Here is a 26,833-nt window from a genome sequence, read left to right as displayed (position 1 = left end):
TGTACATACATTACATTACTGATCCTGAGTTACATTCTGTATTATACTCCAGAGCTGTACTCACTATTCTGCTGGTGCCATCACTGTGTACATACATTACATTACTGATCATGAGTTACATCCTGTATTATACTCCAGAGCTGCACTCACTATTCTGCTGGTGCAGTCACTGTGTACATACATTACATTACTGATCCTGAGTTACATCCTCTATTATACTCCAGAGCTGCACTCACTATGCTGCTGGAGCAGTCACTGTGTACATACATTACATTACTGATCCTGTACTGATCCTGAGTTACATCCTGAATTATACCCCAGAGCTGCACTCACTATTCTGCTGGTGCAGTCACTGTGTACATACATTACATTACTGATCCTGAGTTATATCCTGTATTATACTCCAGAGCTGCACTCACTATTCTACTGGTGCAGTCACTGTGTACATACATTACATTACTGATCCTGAGTTATATCCTGTATTATACTCCAGAGCTGCACTCACTATTCTTGGTGGCGTCACTATACACACACACTGCATTGCTTACCTTATACAGATACTGGATTACAGATTGTATTATAATTTAGAGCTGAATCTGTAATTCTATTAATTGACGTTGGAAACAACCAACAAGTTAATCACTAGATACACCCCTATAAAGTTATCTTAGCAAGGGACATTTTTGTTTTTCATAGATAAAATTACTGAACAGTGCTTGATGTAAAGAGCTATTTCTAGAATGCACATTGCCCGAGTAAGTTGACACTAAGTAAGTGATTCCAGAATAGTTCAATTTCGAAGGATGCAGAATTATGAATTAAGCTCTGAGTTTCAGTAGAGGCTGTAACTCAATTCTCATACTGAATTTGTACAATTTTAGTAATGCTAAGTGTTCTGCCTCTTCCTGATGGATGCAAATCCCAAGCATTCTAACGATCAGCTTTTTCGATAATTGTGTGACTCGTACTCCACTAGACTAAAGGTACCGTTACACTAAACGATTTACCAACGATCACGACCAGCGATATGACCTGGCCGTGATCGTTGGTAAGTCGTTGTGTGGTCGCTGGGGAGCTGTCACACAGACAGCTCTCTCCAGCGACCAACGATCAGGGGAACAACTTCGGCATCGTTGAAACTGTCTTCAACGATGCTGAAGTCCCCGGGTAACCAGGGTAAATATCGGGTTACTAAGTGCAGGGCCGCGCTTAGTAACCCGATATTTACCCTGGTGGTTACCATTGTAAAAGTTGAAAAAAAAAAAAAAAAAAACAGTTCATACTCACATTCCGGTGTCTGTCACGTCCCCCGCCGTCAGCTTCCCGCACTGACTGTGTCAGCGCCGGCCGTAAAGCAGAGCACAGCGGTGACGTCACCGCTGTTCTCTGCTTTACGGCCGGGGCTGACAGTCAGTGCGGGAAGCTGACGGCGGGGGACGTGACAGACATCGGAATCTGAGTATGTACTGTTTTTTTTTTCAACTTTTACAATGGTAACCAGGGTAAATATCGGGTTACTAAGCGCGGCCCTGCACTTAGTAACCCGATGTTTACCCTGGTTACCAGTGAACACATCGCTGGATCAGCGTCACACACACCGATCCAGCGATGACAGCGGGTGATCGGTGACCAAAAAAAGGTCCTGATCATTCCCCAGCGACCAACGATCTCCCAGCAGGGGCCTGATCGTTGGTCGCTGTCACACATAAGGAGATCGTTAGCGGGATCGTTGCTACGTCACAAAAAAGCGTGACGTTGCAACAATATCGTTAACGATATCGTTATGTGTGAAGGTACCTTTAACTGAGGAAGAAGGGAGGAGCGACCTAATACAGAGCCCAACTACGGGAAAGACATAGGGACGATCTTAGCACAATCTAATTCTTCCTAGAAAACAACAGGGAATTTTGCTGATTGGAGGAAAAAACTCAGCACAGAGAAATATACATTACAGGTTGTTCTTATTCTTTTTGTCTTGAAGCCTTTGCATTTTTTTTTCCAGGCAACACTTATGAAATCCATGTATTTACTGGAATTGTGTGGGGAGCTGGAACTGACGCCACTGTTTTTATTACCGTTTATGGAGAGATCGGCGACACTGGTGAACGGGCACTGAAAAAATCCAACCACCTGAATAAGTTTGAGAAAGGACAGGTATTGTGTTGTACTCTCTGAAATAGTGAATGATGGGTTGGCTTGTTAGCATGGCTACACAGTGACTCAACAATGGGGTCCAGTTTTAAAATCTGATTTGAGAAACTTTGCTACTGAATTGTTTTTCCCTACTCACTCCATAAAACCTTTTTTGTAATTTTTTTTTACATATTTTCTTTGCGAGAGCGGGTCCAGGCCTGGTTGGTGTCATAGTGGCAGGAACACATGCAACAGTGTCCGCCTCCGAGGATCTAGATTGATGGCAAGCAAGCAGCTGGGGATTTAATCTTGGAAACAGGCACCAAATTCTTCTGTCTTAAGTCCCAAAACCCCTTACCCGTGATGGGGGCTTATTTTAATTTTTTTCCACTGGCTACTCCAATTACAGGGGATCTAAGCAGGGAAACCCTCTCTGTTACACCTATGTGACCTAATAGGATATACAGAAAAAGAATGGTAACCCAAATTAGTGATAGGTTCATAACTTGTATTTCACGTAATGATCATCAACCATGTTGTTTTTTCTTTTTCTTAATTTTTCAGGAAGATGTTTTTAGCATCAGTGCTGTAGATCTAGGAGAATTAAAAAAGCTGAGAATCCGTCACGATAACTCAGGGGCGAACGCTGCTTGGTTTCTAGACCGTGTGGAAATTATAGATATGAAAAATGATACAAAGTAAGTATTTCGGGGTTCTCCATTTTTGAAGACAATTTTGTTTTTACTTAAAGGGGTTGTCCAGGCTTGGGATGAAACTTAGAAGTCTTCAGTCATATAGACTGACTGCAAAGTCTCAACGGAGTGCAGATTCTGCTATGTTGCTAATGTGAGCGGGCGATCACATGACCACATTTATGTGATTTGCAATCTAATCGAAATATGAACAGAAGTATGCAAATCGCATACTTACAGTCACGTGAACACCCGCTTTAACTGCCAACACTGAAGACTCCTGAGAGCATGCACGCCGCACGCTGTGAGGATTCAGAAGTCTGCAGTCACCTTGAATAACTGCAGACTTTCATCCCAAACCTGGAAAACACCTAAAACTTCATGTAAAAATCATTTTTGCTTTTAGGTTTTATTAAAAATGTTGCACTGCTGGTCTTTTACAGGCTTTTTGTTTCCCTGCACATTTAACTTTAATATGGACAGTAGTCATAATACAGCTGAGAATTCAGATAAAGACAGAGAAAAGATTTATCTCCTCTTCGAGAGTCGGTATTGGGGCCTCTTCTTTTTAATATATTTCAGTATTTACAGAGGATACTAAACTCTGCAAGGTTATCAACTCAGAGAAGGATAATTTAATGTTACAAAGGAATTTATGTAAGCTGCATGCTTGGGCTGAGAAATTAAAATTAGAATCATAGAATGTTAGAGTTGGAAGGGACCTCCAGGGCCATCGTGTCCAACCCCCCGGCTCAATGCAGGATTCAATAAACCATCTTCGACAGATGTCTGTCCAGCCTCTGTTTGAAGACTTCCATTGAAGGAGAACTCACCACTTCTCGTGGTGAGCCTGTTCCACTCATTGATCACCCTCACTGTCAAAAAGTTTTTTCTAATATCTAATCTGTATCTTTTCCCTTTCAGTTTAATTCCATTGCTTCTCATGTTTCCATGTGCCAATGAGAATAATGATGATCCCTCTACACTGTGACAGTCCTTCAGATATTTGTAGACAGCTATTAAGTCTTCTCTTGACCTTCTTTTTTGCAAGCTAAACATTCTTAGATCCTTTAACCGTTCCTTGTAGGACATACTCTGCAGTCCGCTCACCATCCTGATTGCTCTCCTCTGAACTTGCCCAGAACTGGACACAGTATTCCAGATGAGACCTGACCAAGGAGGAGTAGAGGGCAATAATGACTTCATGTGATCTAGACTCTATGCTTCACTTAATACATCCCAGAATTGTGTTTGCCTTTTTTTGCTGCTTTAGATAAATATAAGGTTATGCACTTGGGCAGAGAAAATTAAATGAACGATTACGGTATGTGATAAATAGTAAAACACCGGTTAACACTTTTACCAAAAAACACTTGGGTGTATGGGTGGACAGCAAACTCAACTTTAGTGACCCGTGCCAAGCAGCTGCTGCCAAGGCAAATAAAATTATGGGATGTGTTAAGAAATGCATAGATGCTCATGATGAAACATAGTTTTGCCTCTACACAAGTCACCAGTGTGGCCATACTTAAATACTGGGTATAATTTTGGTCTCCAGTGTATAAGGCTGCCGTCACACTATCAGTATTTGGTCAGTATGTTACATCAGTATTTGCAAGCCAAAACCAGGAGTGGGTGATAAATGCAGAAGTGGTGCATGTGTTTCTATTATACTTTTCCTCTAATTGTTCCACTCCTGGATTTGGCTTCCAAATACTGATGTAAAATACTGACCAAATACTGCTAGTGTGACGGCAGCCTTATAGGAAAGAAGGTTTAATCATCATTACTGGTGATGATTCTTTACTGTAAGAGCAGTGAGAATGTGGATTCTTTACTGTAAAGCAGTGAGACTATGGAACTTCATGCCACAGTATGTTGTTATGGATGATTTACTAAAAATGTTCAAGGGGGCCCTGGATGTCTTTCTTGAAAACTTAATACAGGTTATAGGCAGTAAATTTTGGAGCTGGGACATTAATCCAGGGAACTAATCTGATTGCTCTATGTGAAGTCTGGTAGGAACTTTTCCCCCTAATATGGGGCAATAAGCATCTGTCTCATGGGGTTTTGCTTTCCTCTGGAGCAACATATTAGGATATAGGACTTAACGATGGACTTGTGATTTTTTTTTTTCAACTGTAAAAGTGTCAAAACTCATTCTACAGCCAGGAATAGACAGTGCAATGTAGAGGCTAAAGAAGGCAAATCGTGCAAAATTTTTAATAAAACCCTACTGCAAAAATGATATATTTTTTTAACCGTAGGCTGGGGTCAAACCAACGTATTTTCTCTCATTCAAGAAAATCGGGCCACTTATGCTGATCCCACTCTGATTAAACTCTGATCAGATTGTGATTTTCTTGGATGAGGAGAAGCTGAAAAAAAAATCTCAATCTCCTGCATTCAGTCAGCCCGTGAAAATCAGACTGCTCTCAGGGTCCTGGTCATCACAGTAGCATTGCTTTCCCCACGGGGAGAGTGATGTTACGCTTGGAGGCAAGGAAGGATAACTTTCACCAGGTAAACACAAGCATGCAACATGTTCAAACTCCAGGCCACAAGGGGGAGCTTTTGATCCTATTCCAAGGTGACTTCCCTATATATATTGTGGTTTGGAGGGAAAGTCAGTTAGTTCCTGTCAGAGAGACAGAAGGAAAGGAAGCAGAGGGGTCATGAAGCCACGAGAAAGTGCTGCAGCTCCTGGACAGAGACCACACCGAAAGCAGAACAGATTGCAGTGAGCGTGTAGGAGAGAAAGGCACGGGCGAGGACACCAGGGGGAGGACAGCAGCGAGCAGACTGTCTCCCTGGCAAAGCGCAGACAACCGGTAGCTGGAATACTGAGGTTGTAAGGGACTCTAAGACTTACATCAGAGACCGGCAGGACAGCTGAATTGCAAGTTACCTGTCCGCCACACACAGCTGAAGACACAGTAACACATAGAGCCCGGGGTGTGATAGAGTCCCTGTAAAAAGGCTCAAGTTACCTGTCATGCAGGTATTGTCCTATCCTATATGGGGGACAGAGAGAAGAACTGTGAGGACCTTATCTGAAGCCATAGGCCGTAAGGGACTACACCACCACCGCGCTAGTGGAAGGCTTTTAACTCCACCTGGTAAAGGGGACTCTGGATTTGCTTCCAAGCCGGCCGGACCCTGCCTGCCCTGTGAGCTGGTACCCTGGACTGTTGCTGCCTGTAGTCTTCAGTGAACCAGGTAAAGAGACTGCACCCTTGTGTTCTCATTCTTTACTGCAACAGTCACCATCTTCCATCTACACACCGGGAGCCCTGGGGATATACTTCACCTGTGGGAAGGTGTTGTGAATTTTGTTGTCGAGCTCCCTCCTGTGGTCGTGAATGGTACTTCGGTGAGTTCGGTCCGTGGGCTCCCTCTGGTGGCTGTGAGTGGAGCTGCTGCTTCTGAGGTTCCTTACACAGGTGACGTGGTTTATCCTTTGGTTGGCTTCTCTATTTAACTCCACTCAGATCGTTTCTCCATGCCAGCTGTCAATGTTTTAGCATTGGTTCAGTTCGCTCCTGGATCTGTCTGGTGTCCTGTCTTCTCCTGCAGAAGCTAAGTGCCTGATTGTTATTATTGTTCTTGTTTCTTTGTCCAGCTGGTTTTCTTGATTTTGTCTTGCTAGCTGGAAGCTCTGGGATGCAGGGTGGCACCCCCGCACCGTGAGTCGGTGCGGAGGACCCTTTTGCACACTCTGCGTGGTCTTTTGTAGGTTTTTGTGCTGACCGCAAAGATTCCTTTCCTATCCTCTGTCTATTTAGTAAGTCGTGCCTCCCTTTGCTGAAACCTATTTCATTTCTGCGTTTGTGACTTTCATCTTTACTCACAGTCATTACATGTGGGGGGCTGCCTATTCCTTTGGGGAATTTCTCTGAGGCAAGGTAGGCTTTATTTTCTTCTTCTGTGACGAGGCGTCTAGGGAGCATCAGGAGCGCTCCACGGCTATTTCTAGTGTGTGCGATAGGATTAGGGCTTGCGGTCAGCAGAGCTCCCACATCCCAGAGCTCGTCCTGTATGAGTTTAACTATCAGGTCGGGTGCTCCTAACCACCAGGTCATAACAGTACAGCTGGCCCAAAGTATTAATGCATCTCAATAGAGGGATAAGTGAAGCTCTGAGACCATTTTTTTTTTCTTTGCACTGTGTTTTGTCTCTCTTTTCCCCTTTACCTCTGGGTGGTTCAGGACACAGGTGCAGAGATGGACATTCAAGGTCTGTCCTCTTGTGTGGATCATCTCACTGCAAGGGTACAAAACATTCAAGATTTTGTGGTCAGAATCCGATGTTAGAGCCTAGAATTCCTATTCCTGATTTATTTTCTGTGGATAGATCTAAGTTTCTGAATTTCAAAAATAATTGTAAACTGTTTCTAGCTTTGAAACCACGCTCCTCTGGTGACCCCGCTCAACAAGTAAAAATCATTATTTTTTTATTACGTGGTGACCCTCAAGACTGGGCATTTTCCCTTGCGCCAGGAGATCCTGTATTGCGTGATGTTGATGCGTTTTTTCTGGCGCTAGGATTGCTTATGATGAACCAAATTCCGTGGATCAGGCAGAGAAAATATTGCTGGCTTTGTGTCAGGGTCAGGATGAAGCGGAGGTGTACTGTCAGAAGTTTAGAAAGTGGTCTGTGCTTACTCAGTGGAATGAATGTGCCCTAGCAGCAATTTTTAGGAAGTGGTCTGTACTCACTCAGTGGAATGAATGTGCCCTAGCAGCAATTTTCAGAAAGGGTCTTTCTGAAGCCCTTAAGGAAGTCATGGTGGGATTTCCCACGCCTGCTGGTCTGAATGAGTCTATGTCATTGGCCATTCAGATCGATCGGCGCTTGCGTGAGCGCAAAGCTGTGCACCATCTGGCACTATTTTGACTGTACCGTACCAATAGTGGCAGACCTAGCGAACCGCTTAGGACAATCGGAGATAGCATGAGTGGAATCACCACAGTAAAAACACAGCCCATTCCAACATCTGTGTTTTTGCCGTTCAGCTCTGGTCAAAGTCCTATCACATTGCATAGGCTCAGGTCTATGCTCAGATAATACCGCCAAATGGTGCACAGCTTTACGCTCACGCAAGCGTCGATCGATCTGAATGGCCAAAGACATAGACTCATTCAGACCAGCAGGCATGGGAAATCCCACCATGACATCCTTAAGGGCTTCAGAGAGACCCTTTCTGAAAATTGCTGCCAGGGCACATTCATTCCACTGAGTGAGTACAGACCACTTCCTAAACTTCTGACAATATATTTCTACCTCATCCTGACCCTGACACAGAGCCAGCAATATTTTCTCTGCCTGATCCACTGAATTAGGTTCATCATAAAGCAATCCGAGCGCCAGAAAAAAACGCATCAACATCACGCAATGCCGGATCTCCTGACGCAAGCGAACATGCCCAGTCTTGAGGGTCGCCACGTAACAAAGAAATAATGATTTTCATTTGTTGAACAGGGTCACCTGAGGAGCGAGGTTTCAAAGCAAGAAACAATTTACAATTATTTTTGAAATTCAGAAACTTAGATCTATCCCCAAAAAACAAATCAGGAATAGGAATCCTAGGCTCTAACATCGGATTTTGAACCACAAAATCTTGAATGTTTTGTACCCTTGCAGTGAGATAATTCATACAAGAGGACAGACCTTGAATGTCCATATCTACACCTGTATCCTGAACCACCCAGGGGTAAAGGGGAAAAGAGAGACAAAACACACTGCAAAGAAAAAAAAATGGTCTCAGAACTTCTCTTATCCCTCTATTGAGATGCATTAATACTTTGGGCCACCTGTACTGTTATGACCTGGTGGTAAGGACAATAATGGACCTAGTGGGAAAGAGCACACGGAATGACCTGATAGTTACTAATAATATAGGACGAGCTCTGAGACGTGGGAACTCTGCTAACCGCAATCCCTAATCCTATCACACACACTAGAAATAGCCGTGGATTGCTCCTAACGCGTTGATCCTCCTGCCCCGGTGTTGGTCGAGGGGGAGTTGGAGTATGTGGTGGAGAAGATCTTGGATTCTCGTGTTTCGAGATGGAAACTCCAGTACCTGGTCAAGTGGAAGGGTTATGGTCAGGAGGATAATTCCTGGGTTTTTGCCTCTGATGTTCATGCTGCCGATCTAGTTTGTGCCATTCATTTGGCTCATCCTGATCAGCCTGGGGGCTCTGGTGAGGGTTCGGTGACCCCTCCTCAAGGATGGGGGGGTGTTATGACCTGGTGGTAAGGACAATAATGGACCTAGTGGGTAAGAGCACACGGAATGACCTGATAGTTACTAATAATATAGGACGAGCTCTGAGACGTGGGAACTCTACTGACCGCAATCCCTAATCCTATCACACACACTAGGAATAGCCGTGGATTGCTCCTAACGCTCCCTATGCAACTCGACACAGCCTAAGAAACTAGCTAGCCCTAAAGATAGAAAAATAAAGCCTACCTTGCCTCAGAGAAATTCCCCAAAGGAAAAGGCAGCCCCCCACATATAATGACTGTGAGTAAAGATGAAAATTACAAACACAGAGATGAAATAGATTTAGCACAGTGAGGCCCGACTTACTGAACAGACAGAGGATAGGAAAGGTAACTTTGCGGTCAGCACAAAAGCCTACAAAAAGACCACGCAGAGGGCGCAAAAAGACCCTCCGCACCGACTCACGGTGCGGAGACGCTCCCTCTGTGTCCCAGAGCTTCCAGCAAGCAAGACAAAAATCAAAATAGCAAGCTGGACAGAAAAATAGCAAACCAGAGAAAAACAAGCAGTAACGTAGCTTCAGCTGGGAAGACAGGTCACAAGAACGATCCAGGAGAGAGCTAGACCAATACTGGAACATTGACAGGTGGCATGGAGCAATGATCTAAGTGGAGTTAAATAGAGCAGCCAGCTAACGAATTAACCTCGTCACCTGTAGAAGGAAACTCAGAAGCCACAGCTCACAACCACCAGAGGAAGCCCATGGACAGAACCAGCCGAAGTACCATTCGTGACCACAGGAGGGAGCTTGACAACAGAATTCACAACAGGGGGGTACTGTTGTGAATTTTGTTGTCGAGCTCCCTCCTGTGGTCGTGAATGGTACTTCGGTGAGTTCGGTCCGTGGGCTCCCTGTGGTGGCTGTGAGTGGAGCTGCTGCTTCTGAGGTTCCTTACACAGGTGACGTGGTTTATCCTTTGGTTGGCTTCTCTATTTAACTCCACTCAAATCGTTTCTCCATGCCAGCTGTCAATGTTTTAGCATTGGTTCAGTTCGCTCCTGGATCTGTCTGGTGTCCTGTCTTCTCCTGCAGAAGGTAAGTTCCTGATTGTTATTATTGTTCTTGTTTCTTTGTCCAGCTGGTTTTCTTGATTTTGTCTTGCTAGCTGGAAGCTCTGGGATGCAGGGTGGCACCCCCGCACCGTGAGTCGGTGCGGAGGACCCTTTTGCACACTCTGCGTGGTCTTTTGTAGGTTTTTGTGCTGACCGCAAAGATTCCTTTCCTATCCTCTGTCTATTTAGTAAGTCGTGCCTCCCTTTGCTGAAACCTATTTCATTTCTGCGTTTGTGACTTTCATCTTTACTCACAGTCATTACATGTGGGGGGCTGCCTATTCCTTTGGGGAATTTCTCTGAGGCAAGGTAGGCTTTATTTTCTTCTCTAGGGCTTGCTAGCTCTTAGGCTGTGACGAGGCGCCTAGGGAGCGTCAGGAGCGCTCCACGGCTATTTCTAGTGTGTGCGATAGGATTAGGGCTTGCGGTCAGCAGAGCTCCCACATCCCAGAGCTCGTCCTGTATGAGTTTAACTATCAGGTCGGGTGCTCCTAACCACCAGGTCATAACAGGAAGGTATACCATCTAACTGCCATAATATCACCCCAGAGGACCCCTTAAAGCAGCGTCGGTCCCCACTGACCGAATACCACAGGTGGCGTCACGTAAACTTTATTCAATTTCCCTTTTACATGGGCGCCCAGGGCCACGGACCGGGTTGCCACCGTGACATCCCCCTGTGAACACCGGACCCGGTACCGGGTACCCCACGGCCCTGGCAGGTGACTTAGAGTCACCTAGGAATAGGATCAAAAGTTCCCCCTTGTGGCCTGGAGTGTGAACATGTTGCATGCTTGTGTTTACCTGGTGAAAGTTATCCTTCCTTGCCTCCAAGCACTCACTCTCCCTGTGAGGAAAGCAATGCTACTGTGACGACCAGTATCCTGGGGCGCCACACAGGAACTTCATGTTACCCCTCTGGATGTCTTTGTATAATCCCTGTCCTTTTCACTGCAGATACTTTTTCCCATGCCAAAGATGGTTGGCCGTGGATGAAGATGACGGTCAGATTTCTCGGATGCTGGTTCCGGTAAATGAAGCATTTATGAAAAAAGATGAAGACGGGGAAGAGCAATCTCTTGCGACCCTGGGATTGGAGCAAAAAGGTTTGTGTGGTCCAAAAGCCCCTGATTCATCACTATGTAGAGGTGATGTTAGAGGGAGCTTCCACCCCATACTTAGTCGCCATGCATGGTGTTCTCTGTTCTGCTGTAAGATCATCTCCCCGTTACCTCTTCTGTTAAATGGCTGCGTCATAGTGAAGAGAAGCACTGTGGAAAATCTCAACTATGCCTGCATTGATTTTCTCTGCTGCTGGACGGACACAGCACCGCTGTCTTTATTTCTGGATCATCCCATATCAATAAAGGCATGCAAGTTGCAATATATACCTCCCAAAGAGTGCAGATCCCAGGGGGTCAGAGGCAATAATTTGCTTGCTTACGCATAAACAAACCGGAGCTCTGATTATAGAGGGTGGTGTTACTGAAAGCGGGGTTGTGAGAGTCAGAGTGTAGGGGTGACAGACCAGTCAGTGGAGCGCAGCAGAGTAAGCGCAGAAACACGAAACAGGCATGGCACTTGGACCCCTTAAAGTGATGCCATAATCGAAAGCTAGAAAACTCTCCACATTGTTTTACATGTAAATTCCATGACACAAGCAAAATCTTACAATGGTCAGGAGATAAAACACAAAGTAAATGAGAAGATTGTGGGCCCTTTAGTGACTGAGAACTGGATCCATTTGAAGGGGCCTTCCCCAGAATTAGCACTTGACCCCTTCATGCTCCATGATATCTTAGGATGTGTGTTTGCAGCAGACTCAGGAGCGGGGTCCTATGTCTTCAGTTTGAATGGAGCTTGAACATTGTCCTCCATTCATTGTCCATGGGACTGACCAAGTTATTTACACAGAATGTTTCTTTAAAAACTTTCCCATGAACGTCCCTATTCCTCGGACTCACCCCTTTTATGTGTTCTATTCTTGGAATTTTAAGTATTTTAATGATGCTGTCACCATTTCGGCAGCCGCCATCTCCCAAGACTCCAATTTACAGCAGTAACATATGGTCTATGATCTGAATACTGCTCTGAAGGGACTTCTTTCGATTGCTCTATGTTCTCATCGAGTCTGTAACTACAAATCTGAGCCTCGAATTCACTCACTGTTTACATCAAGCAGAGCCATCTGGTCGAATGGCCGACGTGCGCCTCCTGGGTTGTATTCTAAGTAGGTGTCGTAGTATGGAATATAAATGTATATACTGTATATGTGAGGAAGAATCAATTACTTTTTTGTGTGGAATGGTCGATAATTATCCTGGAAGACAGTTGGATATCACTGGTGATAGAATATATTCAGTATATAGTCATGATATACTGGACCTTCATCTTGTACTCATGTGAGATGGATGAATAGACAGATAGATAGATAAAAAGATAGATATTAGAAGGATGATAGATAATAGACAGATGATAGATATTAGATAGATATTAGATAGATGATAGATAGATAATAGACAGATAATAGATAGATAGATAGATAGATAGATAGATATATAATAGATGTATAGATGATAGATAGATAATAGATGGATAATAGATAGATTGATAGATAGATAATAGAAAGATAATAGATAGATATATAGATAATAGAGAGATGATAGATAAATAATAGATAGATAATAGATAGTTAATAGTTAGATGAGAGATAGATGAGAGATAGATAGATGATAGATAGATATGTGACAGATAGATAATAGATAGATATTAAATAGATGATAGATAGATGATCTAATATATAATTGCCTAGAATACTACTTCCTGCAATTTGTGCCAACTTCCTGTCCGGAGCTAATGTGCGGAGCTAATGTGCGGAGCTAATGTCCGGAGCTAATGTCCGGAGCTAATGTCCGGAGATAAGTGACGTCAACAGTGTCCAGTGTCTGATTGGTTGCCGCCTGCTGCGAGCGACCAATCAGAAACGTGCCGTACTGTGACACACTCCGCCCCCCATTTTGGTGTGATTTTTGAATTTTTACCTCACAGCAAGTTTCTACTGCGTGGAGGCGGGCCCAGTGACGTTGCTCTTCAAGCTCCTGCCGAATTTCAAGTATATATGGATTCTAGACTCCCGATTCTTTAGAATCGGGCTGCCATCTAGTATTAAATAAATACACATATTTTTAAAAAAAATTAATTTAATAAAGTGTGAGTAAAGTTTTAGGAAGATGCGGAAAAAATGCTGCAAAGTAAGAAGCTTTCGAAAATAGAAGTGTTAATAGTTTCTTTTTGTCAATTAACAAAATGCAAAATTAATGAACAAACGTGAAATCTAAATCAAATCCTTATTTGGTGACCCCCCTTTGCCTTCATCACTTCTAGATACACTTGTACTTGCACAAAGTTTTTAAAGGAACTCGGTAGAGAAATTACTCTAAGTATCTTGGAGAACTAACCACAGATCATCCGTGGATGTCGCTTGTGCAAGTCCTTCTGTCTCCTCATTAAAGATAGACTGGATGATGTGCGAACAGGGCTCTTTGGGGGCCAAATCATCACTTCCAGGACACCTTGTTCTCTTGGGGTCATTGTTCTGCTGTAGAATACATTTGGAGCCAATCAGATGCACGTCAGTTCCTATGTTTTGCATATTTGAGTTGCTTGAGCATCTTCTCATACAAAAGTAACGTTTTTTGGTGGTAATTCTTTCATGTAGACCACTTCTTGCAAAACAGTAGATGGGTGTAGCTTACTTCCACTGGTTGCTGCCAGTTTTGAGCTGATGGCGCTGCTGGACATCTTTCAATTTTGAAGGGAATTAAGCATAATGTGTCTTTTATCTGCTGCATTAAGATTCTTTGCCCAACCACTACGTTTATGGTCCTCAACATTGCCCATATCTTGGTGCTTCTTCAGAAGAGCTAGAACAGCTCATTTTGACTCCCCAGTCTGTTTTGAAACCTTCTCATGGGAGAGACCTTGATGATGCAGTATAACTACCTTGCTTTGTTGCTTTGCTCAGTCTTGACATAATGTATAACCTGCGACAAGAAACAGTATTCTAAAACCTCACCTTTGTAGCAACGTTTGGCTGTTCCACTCCCAGTTTTAAGACTCCTACACAGCTGTTTCTTTTACAGTTAATAACTTTCAGTCTACATATGAAAGTGATTGTCATAATCACCTGTTTACCATACCTGGTGGTTACCCCTACACCGGACTATAATCCTACAAAAATCTCTGACTGTATGCAAGTGTACCTAGTAGTACCTAGAAGAATTCATGAAGTCAAATGGCGATCATCTAATATTTATGGGATTTAGATCTTTCTTTTGTTCATTCACTTTGTATTTTATTAATTTCTAAAATAAACTTTTAGCACGTCTAGTTTTGAAAGCACTTTTTCCATACCTGCCCAAAACATTTTGCACAGTACTGAACATCAGCATTTCCATCAGTTGGAGGTGATCTGTGCATGCAACGTTTCGCAATGTGTTGGGTTCCAAGGACCATGTAACACTAGGTCCTTCAACATTAGGTGCTGGAAAACAGAAGATCCTCACTAGTGACTGTCTTGACTCATGTCAACAAACTTACTGACATTTTCCAAAAACAACCCCAGGAATATAACACAGATGGTATTTCAGGTCTTGATGTAATTTTATCTTTCATCTTTTTATGTAGAATTAATCCATGTTTTCAGATGTGAAGATGCCTAAAACCCTTGTGACTGCTGTACATTGAGGTTAATACCGTCAGTATCTGGGTGTGCACATATATCAGTATATCACTTTGTCTCCCACAGCCAAATCCACTACATACACAGTACGAGTGAAGACTGGAGACAAGAAGAACGGTGGGACTGATGCCAACGTCTTTATAATTCTATTTGGAGAGAAGGATGACACAGGTACGCAGCACCCATGCTATTAACATTTGTGTATCTCCATGTGGCCGCTAAATCTTTAATAGTGGATATTAATATTACAGCCGTGGACTGGTCTAGTATTTTTATCTCTATTAACACCATGTTTTCATCTTAGGTTTTATGAATCTTAAAGCTTCTAAAACTAACAAGAACAAATTTGAAAGGGGGCAAATCGATGTTTTCACGGTGGAGGCTGTGGATATTGGGTCACTCAAAAAAATAAAAATTGGCCATGACAACAAAGGTATGAAATGTATCTTATTCCCTTCTGCTTATCCATCTACAGTATCTATCTATCTATCTATCTATCTATCTATCTATCTATCTATCTATCTATCTATCTATCTATCTATCTAACTATCTATCTGTCTTGTGGTGTAACCAGAGTCCGATGGGCCCCGGTGTATGATTTGGATCTAGGCCCCCCACATTGGTCAGATGTATGGGCCCTTGTAGCATTCTAAATCCTATAAGAGCATACAAGTTGCACCATTCACCCATTATGTAGTAATGTCCCCCATTTTGGGCTCCTTCTTGGTATATGCTGGCACCTTTCCAAAATTGTGGGTAAACAACTTTGTTTCAAGCATGTGATGCTCCTTCAAAATCGCCTGTGGCAAGTAACAGGCGTGGACAATATGAAAATCACACCAGAAAGCAGATAAAAAGGGGAGAAGTTAACAAAATTTTTGAATTAGATCATACTGATCACGGAATTATTAAACTCCATCAGATCATGAAGCGTTAAACAGATCAAATAACTTTATTGATGTGATGTGCTGCTGCAGTGCAGTATAGAGCAATCTCCATCAGGGGGTTCTGGCTAAGGAAAGGAGGTTGCACACACAGCACAGCAACACTGAGCAACAACACAGGTGTCACAGGTAATGAAAGGGACATGAAACAAGCCAAGGTCATACACGGAGATAGCGGCGCGGTACAGAAGGGGCGAGCAGAGAATCGTCGGGGACAAGCAAGACGTCAGAACCTACCGGGAACGTGGTAACCAAAACGTGAGACGGAGACGGAGTCGGGGTACAGGCCAGAGGTCAGAACAAGTCATAAACGGGTGTAGGCAGTCAGAGGCAAACAGGAACACAATAACAGGGATCAGGTCAGGAGCTCAAACCGTGCAGCATGAACTATAGCTGACACTGGCCCAATGGCTGCAGAGGACTTAAATAGTTCAGCCAGCTCCAGGGTGAGGCAGGGAGGATTAACTCCCACATGACCAGTCCAGAGACAAGAGAGCTGAGCATAATCTCAGAACTGGATCATGACAATTGACACATAAAACCACAAACAATTAAAACATGCCTCACAGTTACAAATAGTAAACAATACAGAGATCAGCCAAAAAAGCAGGTACAAATCTATCCAGATAACATCACTATTAATGTTGTAAAGTGCAACACATATGCTTTCAACTCAAGTTGATGAAACCCGGAGATAAATTATGTACAGGTGACGATGTAAGCTGGGTATAGATAGAACTATCTAACGGCGCCACTGCATGCTGTAAAAGCCTATCTCCTACTGCTAATGCCAGTACAGGTCATAGAAAAAGGGCTAAAAATTCCATGCAAGCGGGGAAAATTGCCCGGCAGAGGACGTAAATACGCCTATCTAAGCTGTGTTTGGAGTGTTGCCCTGCCTTGGTACAAAGGAAATGGGCTTGTGCTTTGTGCTTATTTAAAATTTTTGAATTGTCTGATTGTCTGTCTGTGTGTGCCACACTAAGCATGGAGAACAGAAAGAGGAGAAGAGAACTGTCTGAGTACTTAAGAACCAAAATTATTGAACAATATCAACAATCTCATGGTTACACCTCCATCTCCAGAGATTTCGATGTCGCTTTGTCCACTGTGTGCAACATAATCAAGAAGTTTCCAACCCATGGCACTGCAGCTAATCTCCCTGGAAATGGACAGCAGATAAAAATTGATGAAATGTTGCAATGCAGAATAGTGCAGATGGTGGATAAGCAGCCGCAATAGAGATCTAAAGATATACAGTACTAGCTGTCCTACAGGCTCAGGGTACATCAGTGTTAACGGGAACTATCCATCAACATTTAAATGAAATGAAATGCTATGGCAGGAGTCCCAGGAGGATTCCACTGCTGACAAAGAGACATGAAAAAGCTACACTGCAGTTTGCCAAAATATATGTGAGTAAGCCAAAATCCTTCTGGGAAAGCATCTTGTGGACAGATGAAATAAAAATAGATATTTTTGGTAAATCACATCATTCTACTGTTTAAGCAAAAACAGAATGAGGCCTACAAAGAAAATAACACAGTACCTACAGTCAAATATGGTGGAGGTTCAAAGATGTTTTGGGGTTGTTTTACTGCCTCTTGTACTGGGTGCCTAGACGGTGTGCAAGGCATCATGAAATCAGAAGTTTCCCAAAGGATTTTGGGTCGAAATGTAGTTCCCATTGCCAGAAAGCTGGGTTTGTGTCCTGCATCATGGGTCTTCCAGCAGGACAATGACCCCAAATAAACTTCAAGAAGCACTCAGAAAGGTATGGAAACAAAGTGCTGGAGAGTTCTGAAGTGACAGCAACGAGTCTGGATCAAAATCACAGTGAACACCTGTGAAGAGATTTTAACATTGCAGTTGGGAGAAGTCGCCTTCACATATGAGAGAACTGGAGCAAATTGTAAAAGAAGAGAGGTCCATAATTCCGGTTGAGAGGTGTAGGATGCTTGCTGATGGTTATAGGAAGCGATTGATTGCAGTTATTTATTCCAAAGAGTGTGCAACTAAATATTAAGTTGAGGGTGCCAACAATTTTGTCCGGCCCATTTTCAGGGTTTTGTGAGAAATTATGTCTAATTTGCCTTTTTTTCTCATTTTTTTTAATCTATTCTAATACTCACAAAGGAAATAAACATGTGTACGGTATAACCTTACATAATTGCAATAATTTTCTGGGAGAAATACTTCATTTTCTGGCAAAATTTGAAGGGCGCTAACACTTTCGGCCAGGACTGTATATTCCCCATCTTAGTATATATGTCCCATATCCTGGTCTATACAGTATATATCTATTTCTCTTTTAGACTTGTAATACAACAGTCTGTGGATATGTTAGGAAAGCACATTGAGATATATAAAGAGTCTTTAGTGATGAGCGAGTGTACTCGTTGCTCAAGTTTTCCCGTGCACGTTCGGGTGGTCTCCGAGTATTTCTAACTGCTCGGAGATTGAGTTTTTATCTTCTCATCTTAATGATTTACAGCTACTATCCAGCCTGAATACATGTGGGGGTTGCCCGGTTGCTAGTGAACTAGGGAATCCACATATGTACTCAGGCTGGCTTGTAGCTGTAAATCATTCAGCTGAGGCGATGAAAACTCAATCTCCGAGCAGTCATAAATACTCGGAGACCGGAAAACCCGAGCAAGGAGTATACTCACTCATCACTAATAAAGACCCCTACAAATAACTGTTTAGGTGGTGATTTATACTATCAATTTCTTCCCTCTCCTCAACGTTTACCATTTCCGTGCAGTAAGGGTCAGCCACGTGACCCCCAGACCCCGATGTGTAAAGCTGTAGGGAGTGAGGGGCTCCTTGTGCATGTCTGATGTGGCCCCTCTTTTCCACGTAGCTCCATGAGATGGCATGCCCACCCAGGAGAGTGTCGGACAGTAGACCCACATCTTCTCCCTTCCTCTGCGTCTTGCTGTCAGAATACATTGTGCAGCAGAGGAGGATGGCTTCTTCTTGGCTTATGTTCAGGTTTATTCTCTGAAGCCTGAGATCATTTATTGCTTCAGATTATTCCAGGTGATGTGTGGCATCTGAGCGCAGTCACACTGAGGTCACATCTATCACTAATATTAATGGTTGCTTTCAGCAGCCGCCTGGGGTGAGGAGAGCGATTTAGAAGTGACGCCCTGTCAGCTCCTCGGATGTTTTCTTGGCTGACTGTCATGTTGCGTTTGGCTGATCGTTCTGCTGTATTCTAGGCACCTCTGCTGGGTGGTTCCTCGACTGGGTGGAGGTCGATGCCCCTTCACTCGGCCAACGCCTGAAATTTCCATGTGGGCGATGGTTGGATAAGAAAGAAGATGATGGCGCCATCGAGAGATACCTCTTCCCTTCAGATCTACAGACCGAGCAGTATACACCTTGTACGTAGAATATGAAAGGGGATGTGCGCTCAGAAAATGTCCGATTGTAGAAATTTTTTAATACTAAACTTTTTTTCATTATTAGATTTCTTTATCACTAACTATATTATAAAAAAAATCTGAAATCTTGCAATTTCAGTCTGGACACCAAACCCAATACCAGACTCAATCTTCTTGTTCTTTTCAGCAGCCACATGGCTATAAATCAGAAATAGATTGTCTCTGACTCATTGACTGGTATAGAAGTATTTTCTGAGCATGTTCAGGTCATTGTACAGGAGGAGGTGAGCTGTGACATCACCTATTGTGAATTGTGGATTATATATATATATATATATGTTGTAGGGATTTCACTCACTCGGGTGCGACGTCTGAGACTCAGGAGGCACGTTTCTTGAAAAGTTCATAGGGTTTATTGCATCATAAACCACGTGCCGAAATAATAGAAAACAAATAGCCTTTGGCTCAGGAAAAGAAAACAAATGTCCAGTCCTTCCGGCTCAGTCCTGGAGCCTTGACACACACAGGAGGGTTTCACCTCCTCACATATCTATCTGTGTTAAGCATTAGGCTTTCTTTTATATGTCTAACCACACCCAGAACCCATCACATGACCAGACATGTGGTTGTGACATCACCACAGGTCCTGAAACACATATAGGTAGCTATGGTTACATCACAGCAGCAAGCCATCTATAAGACACATATCTCCCATCGATTAGACATCCTTTAGCCACGCTACATACCTCCCCCCTCTGCCTAAAGCCGTGGGGCTTGGCACTTTCCCCCACTAGACAAGGGATTCTTGACAGGGCATCAGCATTACCGTGCAGCTTTCCGGCCCTATGTTCCACATGGAAACAGAAGTCCTGCAGGGCTAAGAACCAACGGGTGACCCTAGCATTTCTAGCCTTCGTTTCCCTCATCCACCTAAGTGGGGCATGGTCGGATATCAGTCTAAATTACGTCCCAGCAAATAGTACCGTAATGTGTCGACTGCCCATTTTATGGCCAAGCACTCCTTTTCAACGACTGAGTAGTTCTTTTCAGACGAGGACAGCTTCCTACTCAGATAGAGAACAGGATGCTCCTCTCCATGTAGTTCTTGGGAAAGGACTGCTCCCACCCCAACATCTGAGGCATCTGTCTGAAGAATAAACTCTTTCTTGAAGTTTGGGGCCATCAGAACGGGTTGCTTACATAAAGCCTCTTTCATTTCTTGGAAGGCTGAATCTGTTTCTTCGGACCACTTAACCATTACTGATTTTGTCCCTTTTAGCAGGTCAGTCAGAGGCGCCGCCATTGTGGCGAAGTTTGGGATGAACCTCCTGTAATATCCCACGATTCCCAGGAAGGCTTTAACTTGCTTCTTGGAAACTGGTTTTGGCCATGTTTGAATTGCCTCCACTTTACTGATTTTGGGTTTTATTTCTCCATGACCCACTATGTATCCAAGGTACTTAGCCTCTTCTTTACCCAATGCACACTTCTTCGGGTTTATTGTAAATCCGGCCTCTCTTATAGCATCAAACACCGCTTGGACTTTCTCCAGATGACTCTCCCAGTCCGGGCTAAAGATGACGATATCATCTAGGTACGCAGCAGCGTATGCCTTGTGGGGTGCAAGGACTCTATCCATAGCCCTTTGGAAAGTGGCCGGAGCTCCCTGTAGGCCAAATGGCATCCGGACATACTGGAAGCATCCATCTGGTGTAGAAAACGCCGTCTTCTCCTTGGCTTCCTGTGCCATGGGGATCTGCCAATACCCCTTCGTCAAATCCAAGGTGGTTATGTACCTGGCGGGCCCAAGCCTTTCGATGAGCTCATCAACGCGGGGCATGGGATATGCGTCGAACTTGGAGACCTCATTCAACTTTCGATAGTCGTTGCAAAATCTCCACTCCCCATCAGGTTTTGGGACCAGGACAATTGGGCTCGACCAACCGCTCTTGGATTCCTCAATGACTCCAAGCTTCAACATACGCTCCACTTCCTTGGAGACTATTTCTCGACGGGCCTCAGGAATTCTATAGGGCTTCACGTTCACGCGCACATGGGGCTCTGTCAGGACCTCATGCTCTATGACCTTCGTGTACCCAGGCAACTCGGAAAACAGGTCCCTGTTTTTCTGGAGTAACTCCCGGCATTGCTGTTTCTGGGACTCCAATAGCGTCTCCGCTATAGTAACCGCTCCAACCTCATCTTCTGGGTTGCTTAACAACGATGGAGTTACTGTCGGCTCTCTATCTTGCCACGGCTTGATAAGGTTGACATGGTATACTTGGAATGGTTTCCGTCTTCCTGGTTGGTGAATTTTATAGTTTACTTCACCAAGTTTCTCGATGACCTCATATGGCCCTTGCCATTTGGCCAAGAACTTACTTTCCACCGTCGGAACCAACACAAGAACTCGGTCTCCCGGATTGAACTGCCTCACTCTTGCAGACCGGTTGTAGACCCTGGCCTGAGCTTCCTGTGCCTGGAGGAGGTGCTCTTTCACGATAGGCATCACCTTTGCAGTCCTCTGCTGCATCAGGGCCACATGCTCAATGACGCTTCTGTGGGGCGTGACTTCGGCTTCCCAGGTTTCCTTGGCTATATCCAGGAGTCCTCGCGGATGTCGGCCATATAGAAGCTCAAATGGTGAGAACCCTGTGGAGGCCTGTGGAACTTCACGAATGGAAAACATCAGATAGGGTAAGAGACAATTCCAGTCTCTACCGTCTTTCTCAATAGCTTTTCTCAGCATGCTCTTCAGAGTCTTGTTAAATCTCTCAACAAGGCCATCTGACTGGGGATGGTACACCGAGGTCCTCAACTGGGAGATTTTCAGGGCTTTGCATAACTCCCTCATCACCTTGCTCATGAAAGGTGTACCCTGGTCAGTCAGGATCTCCTTCGGCAGACCTGTCCGGGAAAAGACATGGACCAACTCGCGGGCTATGCTCTTTGAGGAAGAATTTCTCAAGGGAATTGCCTCAGGATAGCGTGTGGCATAGTCCAGGATGACTAATATATACTGATGGCCCCGAGCTGATTTAACTAAGGGACCGACCAAGTCCATGGCAATTCTCTCGAACGGTACCTCAATAATGGGCAGTGGCACAAGGGGGTTCCGGAAATGAGGAGTGGGAGCAGTTAGCTGACATGTAGGGCAGGACCTGCAATAGTTCACTATTTCCCGGTGACACCCAGGCCAATAGAACCTCTGCACAACCCGTTCCTGCGTTTTTTCCACCCCTAGGTGTCCACCCAAGATGTGTGAATGGGCCATGTCCAACACCTTCCGTCTATACGGACCCGGCACTACCAACTGCTCTACCAACTCCTCCCTTATTTTCGTGACTCGGTACAACAACTCCCCACTCATCAGAAAATGGGGAAATCTTGTGTCTGCCCCCGGCTCCTGTACCCCCCCGTCAATAACTGTGACATTATTAAAGGCTTCCCTCAGAGTGGGGTCCCTATGTTGGGCAGTCCCAAAATTTTCACCGGATACCTCTAACTCCAGAATGTCAGATGCAGGGGACACTTCCTCCTCATCTCCAACCAGGACACAAAAAGGAAACCTGTCTGACTCTGGGTGTGGCGACACCTTTCCAGGGTTCATTGGTTCCCTACTCTTGCTAGGCAGCCCAGAACCTTTCCCCCACAAATCCCAAAACAAACAGAAATCCCGGCCAATAATTATAGGGTGCAACAAGTCCTGAACGACGCCGACTATGTGGGACTCAGTGCCACATGCCGTTTCAATGTCCACCCTGGCCATAGGGTAGTCCTTTGCATCACCATGTATGCATCGCACTCCGACCTTCTTTCCTGGGAGCAGGTGGAGAGGAAAAGTGGCCCTCACCAGGGTCACTAGGCTCCCCGAGTCTAACAGTGCCGTTACTGCTCGACCGTTCACCTTTAAGGGACACGCTTGAGGTCCCTCGTTGGATGGAGAGTTCACACTACAGGCTGGATACGCATAGTATGAACAACGGCGTCCCATGCTGCAGTCCATCTGCTCAGTGGTCTGGGAACAACGGGCAGCTATATGTCCCGGCCCGTGGCACCGCCAACAAATAATATCACCCGTAGGGACCTTGGGCACCACCTCCCCCGCCCTTTGTGACCTTGGACGCACCACCCCTTTTTGGGACTCAGCTCCCTTCTGGGACCCCCAGTACAGCATGGGCTGCCTCCCGAAGGAGCCTTCCAACCCTTGGTATCTCTCAACCAGTCCGATCAGCTCGTCGGCATTCTGGGGATCACCCTGGGCAACCCAAGACTGTATAGGCCTTGGGAGGGAATGGACAAACCGATCCATCATCACCCGTTCTACCATCTGTGCAGGTGTAGATGACTCTGGCTGCAGCCATTTCTGGACCAGGTGCAACAGATCAAACATTTGGGAACGAGGTGGTTTGTCCCTGTGATAGGCCCAGCAGTGAACTCGCTTTGCCCTGACAGTCAGTGTCACCCCCAAACGTGCGAGAATCTCGGCTTTCAATTTGTGATACTCCTTGGCATCCTGCAAGGTCAAATCATAGTACGCCTTCTGGGGTTCTCCCGTCAGGTATGGCGCCAGTACCTCTGCCCACTGCTCTGGCGGAAGTTTTTCCCGCTCAGCGACCCTCTCAAACACCGTCAGGAAGGCCTCAACATCATCCCCGGGAGTCATTTTTTGCAACGCGCGTCTTACCGTCTTCCGAACGTGGGTGTCATCAGCCAAACCTGGGGTTGGGGCGCTCGCCTTGCCCTGGATGGCGGTTGCCAGAAGCTGCATCTGCTGCCGTTGCTCCTGCTGGCTCTGTTGTATCTGCTGCGTCAACAGCCTGTTGCTCTCTTGCTGCGACTGGAGCAAGTGTTTCAGCAGGTCCTCCATTTTCCCCGGCAAAGCTTGCTGGCTTACCACAGACTTGACCCAGAACATCCAATAACAGACTCTTCGTCTCCGCTGGGAACGCTGCCCGCACGTCTACCGCCAATTGTAGGGATTTCACTCACTCGGGTGCGACGTCTGAGACTCAGGAGGCACGTTTCTTGAAAAGTTCATAGGGTTTATTGCATCATAAACCACGTGCCGAAATAATAGAAAACAAATAGCCTTTGGCTCAGGAAAAGAAAACAAATGTCCAGTCCTTCCGGCTCAGTCCTGGAGCCTTGACACACACAGGAGGGTTTCACCTCCTCACATATCTATCTGTGTTAAGCATTAGACTTTCTTTTATATGTCTAACCACACCCAGAACCCATCACATGACCAGACATGTGGTTGTGACATCACCACAGGTCCTGAAACACATATAGGTAGCTATGGTTACATCACAGCAGCAAGCCATCTATAAGACACATATCTCCCATCGATTAGACATCCTTTAGCCACGCTACAATGTGTATATATATATATATATATATATATATATATATATATATATATATACATATACCGTATACTAGATGGTGGCCCGATTCTAACGCATCGGGTATTCTGGAATATGTATGTAGTTTATTTATGAAGTTTTCAGAATAATGCAATTTATACACAGGATTCAGCCGGCCGGCCGAGGCCAATTAGCGAAGCGCGGTTCCAATTCTGCGCCAATTCACGGGTGGACTGCGCCTGTCGCTGATTGTTTGCAGCCAGGCGTGACCAATCAGTGAAGCCAGGTCCAGCTCCAGGTTTTTGAGGGCCCCGGGCGAAAGAAGTCTCAATGGGCCCCCCTCTTTAACACATACCATGATTCATGATGCACAGATACAGCAGAGAAATATAGCACAGCCCACGTAGTATATAGCACAGCCCACGTAGTATATAGCACAGCCCACGTAGTATATAGCACAGCCCACGTAGCATATAGCACAGCCCACGTAGCATATAGCACAGCCCACGTAGTATATTGCCCAGCCACGCAGTATATAGCACAGCCACATAGTATGTAGCACAGCCCACGTAGTTTATTGGCCAGCCAAGTAGTATATTGCCCAGCCACATAGTATATTGCCCAGCTACGTAGTAACGTAGTATATAGCACAGACACGTAGTATATAGCACAGACACGTAGTATATTGCCCAGCCAAATAGTATATTGCCCAGCCATGTAATATATAGCACAGACACGTAGTATATAGCACAGACACGTAGTATATTGCCCAGCCACGTAGTATATTGCCCAGCCACTTAGTGTATAGCACAGCCACGTAGTATATAGCACAGAGACTTAGTATATAACACAGCCCACGCAGTATCTAACACAGCCCACGTAGTATATAGCAATGTGGGCACCATATCCCTGTTAAAAAAAAGAATTAAAATAAAAAATAGTTATATACTCACCCTCCGTCGGCCCCTTGGATCCAGCCGAGGCGTTTACCGATGCTCCTCGTGACATTCCAGTCCCAAGAGTGCATTGCGGTCTCGCGAGATGATGACGTAGCTGTCTCGCTAGACCGCACGTCATCATCTCGCTAGACCGCAATGCAGCGGGAAAGGCCTCGGCTGGATCCGGGGGCCCATGGAAGGTGAGTATATAATGATTTTTTTTTATTATTATTATTTTTAACATTAGATCTTTTTGCTATTGATGCCGCATAGGCAGCATCAATAGTAAAAAGTTGGTCACACAGGGTTAATAGCAGCGATAACAGACTACGTTACACCGCGGCATAACGCGGTCCGTTAACGCTGCCATTACCCTGTGTGAGCGCTGACACTGGAGGGGAGTATGGAACGGGAGTCGGGCACTGACTGGACGGAAGTAGGGAGGGACTAATTCTCGTCCGGACGACCTCGACCAATCAGCGACGCGGGAATTCCGGGACAGACAGACAGACGGAAGTACCCCTTAGACAAATATATATATATATATATATATATATATATATATATATATACAGTACAGACCAAAGACCTAAAGCTTGGACACACCTTCTCATTTAAAGATTTTTGTGTATTTTCATGACTATGAAAATTGTACATTCACACTGAAGGCATCAAAACTATGAATTAACACATGTGGAATTATATACTTAACAAAAAAGTGTGGAACAACTGAAATTATGTCTTATATTCTAGGTTCTTCAAAGTAGCCACCTTTTGCTTTGATGACTTTGCACTCTCTTGGCATTCTCTTGATGAGCTTCAAGAGGTAGTCACCAGAAATGGTCTTCCAACAATCTTGAAGGAGCTCCCAGGGATGCTTAGCACTTGTTGGCCCTTTTGCCTTCACTCTGCAGTCCACCTCACCCCAAACCATCTCGATTGGGTTCAGTGTTGTGAATTCCGCTCTTGGGCTCCCTCCGGTGGTTGTAAGTGGCACTTTTGTGAGTTCTGCTCTTGGGCTTCCTCCGGTGGTTTTAAGTGGAATGGCTACTCCTTGGATTTAGCAGTCTGCAGCTGCTTCCACTGATTGTCTTTCTGCTCGGCTATTTATGCCTGGCTCTTCCCTTCAGCCAGTGCCACTTGTCAATGGTTCCTGGTTGGATTCACATCTTTGCTTGGATTTCCCTGATATCCTGACCAGTTCAGCAAAGATAAGTCCTTGCTTTGCTCTTTGCTGTCCACATGTTGTGGACTTATTCATTCTGTGCATTCTATGTTT

General features: G+C 44.8%; 1 protein-coding gene across 1 annotated transcript in view; it reads left to right on the top strand.

Annotated features, from left to right (window-relative positions):
- LOXHD1 (lipoxygenase homology PLAT domains 1) overlaps nt 1-26,833 on the top strand; it is a 269,874-nt gene that overhangs the window by 169,775 nt on the left and 73,266 nt on the right. Inside the window, exons 26-31 of the mRNA XM_069746857.1 lie at nt 2,003-2,154; nt 2,698-2,831; nt 11,128-11,276; nt 14,978-15,082; nt 15,216-15,344; nt 19,083-19,247. Coding sequence (XP_069602958.1) covers nt 2,003-2,154; nt 2,698-2,831; nt 11,128-11,276; nt 14,978-15,082; nt 15,216-15,344; nt 19,083-19,247 — 834 coding nt within the window. The remainder of the gene's footprint in view (nt 1-2,002; nt 2,155-2,697; nt 2,832-11,127; nt 11,277-14,977; nt 15,083-15,215; nt 15,345-19,082; nt 19,248-26,833) is intronic.

Source organism: Ranitomeya imitator, chromosome 1 (assembly GCF_032444005.1).
Source record: "Ranitomeya imitator isolate aRanImi1 chromosome 1, aRanImi1.pri, whole genome shotgun sequence".
In the NCBI taxonomy this organism is placed as follows: domain Eukaryota; kingdom Metazoa; phylum Chordata; class Amphibia; order Anura; family Dendrobatidae; genus Ranitomeya; species Ranitomeya imitator.
This window is presented reverse-complemented; position numbering and strand designations above follow the sequence as displayed.